This window comes from Larimichthys crocea, chromosome XIII (assembly GCF_000972845.2).
Source record: "Larimichthys crocea isolate SSNF chromosome XIII, L_crocea_2.0, whole genome shotgun sequence".
NCBI classification, from domain to species: domain Eukaryota; kingdom Metazoa; phylum Chordata; class Actinopteri; family Sciaenidae; genus Larimichthys; species Larimichthys crocea.
Window position 1 is genome coordinate 14513761 of NC_040023.1, and position 7486 is coordinate 14521246.

A 7486-nucleotide genomic window follows, 5' to 3' on the forward strand; every position below is an offset into this window, starting at 1 on the left:
AAAAAAAAAAAAAAGAAGACATGTTTGTTGTAAATAATGCCAATAATGCCTCACGTCTTTATTTAGTCCCAATCTATTTCCCTCAGGCATACTGACTTACTAACCGGATCTCTTCTAAGACACTGCACCGGAGAGAGGGAGTGTGAGGGAGGGAGGGAGAGAGAGAGAGAGAGAGAGAGAGAGAGAAGGAAAGGGAGGGAGAGAGAGAGAGAGAGTGTGTGTGTGTGTGTGAGTGAGTGATCAAGCGGGCGCAGAGAGGGAGAGAGGAAAAGAGAGAGCACAGGAGAGCAAGAAAAAGAAGCTAGAGCCGAGAGAAAGAGAGTCGCAGGAGGAAGAGGGAGAATGCACGGTGTCTGGGTAACACTTCCACGCTTGTATCCAGGGCCTTTGTGAATACACCATGGGATGCATCGGCTCCAGGAGACTGAGTAAGCCACCACTTCTCTTCACTCTCTCTCTCTCTCTCTCTCGTTGCGGGCTAGAGGGGGGGTTTTGGTAGGGGAGGTGAGGCGGAGGATGGGGGTTCTTGCAGGAGCGTGAGGGTTTGCGTGGAGACTATGGACTAAGGCTTTGTATACGTGTGCATGTGTGTGTGTGTGTGTTTGGGCTGTTTGCTTGTCTTTCAGTGCAGCATATAAGCAAGCTGCAGATGTATGTTCACAGAGGCCGTGTACACAGCATACAGGGACGATGTCAGAGACAATATGTGTTAAAATGTGCCACTGTGTGTGTATGGTTGCATCCCCCACCTCCCTGCTCCCCTCCCTCCCTCCCTCCTCCTCCCATCCCTTGATTTATGATGCTGTTTGGCAGTATGTATACGTGTGTGAGTAGGAGGCAGAGAGGGATGGAGAGGAGAGAGGCGGGAGAGGGAAATGCTGTGATAGTGCTTATTTATAGGGTGATATGGCTTGGAGAAACAGGAGAAACAGAGAAAAGGGGATAGTGCCATTGTCAGGGGTGTTTGCACAGTTAGTTGTTATTTGCATGAATAATAGGGATAGAGAGGGATAACAAAACAAGCAGCAGAGGAAGAATATCAGTGCGGGCAGGGAGGAGGGGAGACGGACGGATGGCGATGGAGAGAGGGGGAGAGGGAGGGGCAAATATGTGCAGGCAAGGTTGTGTGGGATTGATGGGAGTTTTCAGGTGAGGACCCTCCTGGATAAACCCATAGATGCCATGTTAAGTAAATCAACATTTGGGCCGCTGCTAAGTGAAGAAAGACTGGGAGGGGTTGCAATAATTTTTGGTGAACTGTCAGTTATTTCCATGAGTATAGTTCAGATATGTTGCAGTGCACATTCAGCTCCTGCACGTCTTAAAAATAATAAAAATAAACACAGACTTCATCTGGTGTTAAATATTAATGAGCCACTTACCATGTCAGGCTCTTAAACATATTTATGGCAACGCGTCAGTCTGAGCACACGTTTTACGACACTCTGAAAAGTGCATAACCTTTACAGGGGTCGTGAATGTCAAAACCAGGTTTCCAGACAGGATCACCAGTGTGCTTATGCAACACGTACCTTATCTCTCCCTCCCTTTTTTTTGACTAAATTTAAAATTCTTGATGAAGGGGATTTTAAAAATATCTAAAATGTGCATGTGCAGAAGAAAGAGTACTACATGACACAGTTAGGAAGGCAGGTGTGAACTGAATACAGCTGAAACAGCAGTTCAGGCCATCCAGATTACAGTATTTGACAGATTGCAGAGCAGGAGAGGAGGTTAGGATCCGCTGTCAACACTCAGGTCAAGACAGGAGCCCAGTGAGGGAAAACAATGTGATTGAAGTAGACAGAAGGATTTGGAAAGGTGCCACATGAATCTGAATGTGAGCCAACTGAATACTGATGCTCATTTTTATAGATGTGATCACAGACGCCTAAGAATACAGGTTTAGACCCAACAGTTACATTTTCTAATCAAGGATAAGTGATGGAGAGCTATGATAAAGGAGAGTATGCATCCTAAGTACACTGCAGCTTGTCAGTCACTCGTAGTACATCGACATACAGGAATGTTTCTCTCCAGTTTGTTGTTATTTCAAATAATATCTAACATGAAGGTGTAAAACAACATACTTGAGTGAGAAGGAAGGGCAGGTTGTGTGTCTGTGTTTCTCTTAAAAGCAACAAAAATCAGCAGCAGTGCTGCCAGTCTAGAGGCGTGGTTGTGTTTATCCTGGGTGAGAATGGCTTTAGTGTGTGCTATTGATCGGCTTTCTCAACTGCAGTCCACGCTGCCAAGCAGAGATCAACAGGAGGAGCAGCAGGACTGGATCAGTCTCTGTTCGGGAGTAGCCCTGATGTATCTGTCTGCCTGCTGGTAACACTATCTCTCCTAGCTCCATCATATCTGGGAGTGTGCTTCGTGGTCAGGCTTTGATATCAGTTTGTATCCACACACTGCACACACATAGTATCTTATCTGTTCATATGATATACTGTATAAGCGTCCTGCAGAAAACTGTACATTTTACTTCGTCTTTAATGTCACATAGTTGTAGTTTTATTCCATCTTATTCATTCTTAACAATGATATCATTTGTTATTAGAGGTCTTGCAGTCTAAATTTAGTTAAACAGAAAGCTCCAGACTGAAGACTTTAGGCCAAATGTTGCAGACGCTGATACATGGCAGAAATAAAAATTACAAACCTCAGTAAAGTTGTGAGGACAGTTGTTCAGACTGCAGGTGTATGAGCTTGTGGCTGTTAATTCAGACCCAGTTGGAAAATGAGGGCTGGCATAAATACCAGGTTAGGTTCAGTTCATTTTTATCTTCAGCAGACTTTGTTTTAAGTTTAATTTGGGTTATATTTTAAACTCATAGTGAAGGAAAGGCACTGATCCCAACCCTTTACACACCTGCTTCATCCCAGCTGCCCCCTCACTATCGCTGGTACTGGGTCAGGTGAAGACCAACAGTGATGTACAGTAGAGGAGGTGTCTCCATCCATCACCGCTTCAGAGAGCGAAGGCCTTGAGAAACAGTAGTTAGGAGGTGCACAATCTTCTCCACCTCGTCAGCGAGGAAAGGCGATGAGATCTACTACGAAATAACTACAAATTGTATTTCTGTCAGTGACTCAGCTTGTGTGTGCTGTACTGTACACAGCTTATGTTCGCCCCATTCAGAGCAAACTTATACAGCTGCCAACACAGTGTTTAGCATTGTGGTACAGCACCATGATGTTGATCATATTTGTAGACGTGATGTTGGTAGTGCTATTACTCATGATTGTGCTAAAAGCTACACATCAGGAGCATTTTTGTATCCATTTACCAGGCCACATTATACCTGCGAATGCTGGAAACATTAATCACTGTATAATTTAGGGCATTATGTGCAAGATAACTGCTATGGGTCAGGCTGCAGTGGTGAAATTATAGATATGAATGTGGGACATTATGACTACTCTCACCTGTGCAGACTCTCTTCACTTTCTCTAAGTTAGCTTTGGTAAAGTGCTGCCGGCTGATGCACCACTTACTGATTCAATAAGCACTAATAGCCGATTATGCGTGTGTGTGTGCTTTTGTATCTACACACACATACACACACAGTAAGTGCTGAAAGCTGAAAGTCATATTCATGATCTTGTTTGCTTGTTGTTTGATCAGATACTTCCTGACTTACAGTAACTGGCAAAAACTGATCAAAGTTTTGCCAGTTTTATATGATTTGATATCGGTTAATTCACGTATAGAAGCTTGTGCAGAAGAAAGAGTACTACATGACAGCTTGAGTGCTTCTGTATGAATGTTTCTATGTTCACATGTATGCATGTGTTCATGCATGGACCCGTGAGTGCCCTCAAGTTTATACTCGCCTCTCATACGATCGTGCTCTTGCTGCTATATTTACTGTTTGTGCCTGTAGGCCCATGTGTGGGTGTGAAAACAGTATAGGCACCGCTGTTGCCTCCACACTTAGTCCCATCGCTCTGTTTTTCCTACTGTGTCACAGAGAGGGATTCCCTGCCATCAAACAGAAAAAAACTAAATAAAAACACCCCCGCTGCACCATGCCTTCACACACTTTCAGTCAACTACCGATACCGTGTCTCTGCAATTGCCAGTTCGCAGTCTGCATGTAAACTGAAAGATCTGGCAGACTAAGGTGGAGGCTGATTGATTGGCTTCTGTCCAGGTTGGAAAAGCCTTGTACACATGAACACATTCAAGGTGAATGACTCAGTGATGTAGTACCTCAGAGACATGGTGGGACCTGATGACCCTTACCTGTGTAAGTGTGTGTCAGTGCGTATATATGTATGTGTACTCTTGAACATCCAAGGACTCCAATAAGCATAAGGTCTTTACTTACAGATTTATTGGTGTGTGACAACCCTCTGTGTCATCCTCTCTACTGTGTGCTGTTATAGCTTGCTTGTCACTTGATGCCTGGTTAAAAGCCTGTATGATTATGTGAGGAAAATTGATTTAAATGCATATGGGCGTGGATGGGCACATGCCCTTGTACAGGCTGATAATGATATATATATGTATGCGGAGTGTGGGCACCTCACTGGCAGGTGTTTCTGTAAATAATGACTCAGTTGCAGAGTGTGTTGTAAAATTGTGAAACATAATGCCGCGAAAGAGAATTTCATCCCTACAATTTGATGTGTGTGTGAATTTACGTGCATTTGTGGATGTGCTCAGAATCAATGAGCAACCAGCACTGATAGTCTCAGTGTTATCGGCAGCTACTAACCAATTTCAGTGCTGATAAAGAGGAAAAGGCTTTGTTCTCCAAGACAGGAAGTCTCCTTTGAATATCAAGAGCAAGAAAATAAAGATTTCCTGCATGCGTTTGTACACTTTGCACGGTTGATTTCCTCCAGCCCTGCAGGGTTTCTTCCCTTCATCTAAACAGAATCCAATACCAGCATTTTTTTTCATTTCAGGTCTAAATGTTCATTATATATTTAGGAGGCCATTAGTATGTTGGGATGGGAGTATGGGAGTGATCAGGTTGATGGTGCTGAATATACTACATGCTGTAGATTTTTAGTTATCACAGTTGGTGCACCAATGACTGCTGTAATCCATTTACCCTGCATCAGTGTTGAAGACCTGCACAGGAGCCACATTCACGCCTAAACAGATTAATGAGGCACGTCAGACCTGCTGATGACAGGGGGCATGTAGATGGGGAATGTCATTTCACCAAGTTAATGCTGGTAACTCATGCTGTGCTTTTGTGTCTGTTTAAGTATGTCACAGCTCCTGGATGTGTGTGGATTATGGCCTGAGACACACTTAGCTCCGTTTCCCTCGAACAAACTCTCAAAACCATCTGGGCTCTGGTCCTCAGCTGTGTTCTTGCTGAACTCTGGAACTCAGTAACTCAGCATCTGCACATATCGCTGCACGAGTGCTGCTATCCAAGCCGGTACCCCATCGTGGCAACCAGCCTTACTGCAGCTGTCATGTAAACAAGCACCAAGCCCCCCAGGTTCTTAGCCTTTATTGCTGCAGGGCTCCAGGGAGTACAAAAGACAGATGACGTTCAAATGCTTCCCACTTCAGTGGGAGCCGTCAAGCCACTACAGTCAGAGCCGGAGTTGACAGTGCAGCCGCTGCAGATCTTTGGCTCTTCGTTACGCACGGCCGCGTTGCTCCCTCTGTTTTCGCCTCCATCTCCCTCACTCACTCCTCGCTCTTTCCTCAACTGAGCTAAGCCTGACTCCCCTATGACCGCAGGGGGGTATCCAGCACTGCATTGCTGTATGTGTGTGTGTGTGTGTGTGTGTATGCGGGGGAGGAAGGAGAGCGCCAGGGGAAGTAAAGCTGGCTCAGAGCTCTGGTCATGTGCTCTGTTGTTTTTGCTGCTTCCTCAAGGAGGTATCCTGCTTGGCTTCTCAGAAGCAGAATTACACATTTGCTTACTGTGCTACTAGGCACCCAAGAGCATCACCTACACGAGTGCAGAAATTCAGAGCGTGCCATGGCTTAAGAAACCACTGAGTAATGACTACTGACCCATCATCTATGGAGATATTCTGACTATAAACAACTCTGACTAATCACAGCATGATATAGACATCCAAACCCTCCTGGCTCACTTCACAAATAGCACATGCTTTGATGTAATCTCGTATGAGGCTTAAGCTCACAGACACTAGATAATATACATACAGCTGCAGAGGTACACACACACACTGTACTGAATGTTTCTGGTCCATTGCTGTGTAAAAGCTGGAGGCCTTCCCAGTGGTAGTTTGTACTGCTGCAGTCCAGAAGACTCATGAGCCATACTGTGATTCATGTAGGGAGAGAGTGACTGCTAATCTACTAATTGACCAAACGAGGCTGAGGGATGGAGAGAGAAGGCGACATTGTGTGTATGTGTCGCTGCGCCTTATACTGTACGCTGCTGCAGGCCCGATATATGTGGGTGTGCATATATGTTCACTTTGTGTTTGCAGGGCAGGTTTTTTTTAACCCAGATGGGGGAAAAAAAACTGGGACACTCTCTCCTGCCCAGGCAGAAAATGAGACATGTCTCTGTCTAACTGATATCAGCCAATAAGTAACCATCTCACACCGCACTCCTCTGTGCCAACAAATCAAACACGCCTGACTAATTCTGCTGAGGTCACACAGAGTTTATTTCTAATGGTGAAAAGTAGCACTTAAATATAAATGTTTCCACCCTCTGTGAAAATGGCAAGTCGTTTTTTTCATGTGCCGTTTTCTTTTTCAGGAACATCTTGTTCACATTCACACAGTTTCTAACAGCTTAAAAGCAAAAAGGTGGATTTGCAGTAGAGCAGGGAGTAGAGACTGTCAGCAGATGCTGTTAGAGCCTGTGTACCCGACATTCCTTGGGACATTTTTATAAGGTTTATTTTAATTTTAAGTGAAGTTACTAAAAATAAAGTACACTATATTTCCAAAACTGGTTAAATTGAGTTGCATCTTTTAACAAGTAGAACTGGAGTGAAGTTTTCTTGATATTAGATTTGACCAGTTTCAGTTAACTTGGAATATGTCTCAACAAATATTTAACATTAAGCGACACAGCAATTTAGTGTAGCACTTCAGAAAATTAGAGGACAAGCAAGAAATGTATAAAAAAAGATACCCTGACTTTTAGTCCCTATGTCTCTATGCCCCCAATTTGTGTTCTCTGGTGTCACAGAAGACATTATATATCTGTTATATATCCAGGCTGTGTAGTACTCACTGTGACAAGGAAATTGAATTTTAAACATTAAATCAGTGGAGTGCTACTTTAAGGTTAATTTACCCTGGTACAACCAAACAGCTATTTATACATACGGTAACTTCATGTACTTTCTGTGGCGATGTCCAGAGGTATTTAGGGAAGCACTAACTATAGAAGAAATACACAAAGTGGGTTGAGTAAAACTGGGTCGAACAAAACAGGAGATAAAAGACTCCTGCAAGTACCTCTTCAAAATGTATTGAAGATCACAGACTGATGATATATAAGGATCTAGATTT

The 7486-nt window shown here is 43.8% G+C and overlaps 1 protein-coding gene across 4 annotated transcripts in view; it reads left to right on the forward strand.

Annotated features, from left to right (window-relative positions):
- Positions 1–7486, forward strand: part of fam131bb (family with sequence similarity 131 member Bb) — a 27935-nt gene that overhangs the window by 5134 nt on the left and 15315 nt on the right. For 2 of the 4 annotated variants that reach the window (XM_019265358.2, XM_019265361.2), the window contains exon 1: positions 255–428. The exons of 1 other annotated variant lie outside the window; for it this stretch is intronic. In XM_019265358.2, coding sequence (XP_019120903.1) covers positions 401–428 — 28 coding nt within the window. In that variant the 5' untranslated portion in view covers positions 255–400. Of the gene's footprint in view, positions 1–253; positions 429–7486 lie in introns of those variants that run through there. One more of the 4 variants, XM_019265359.2, reaches the window with a different exon arrangement.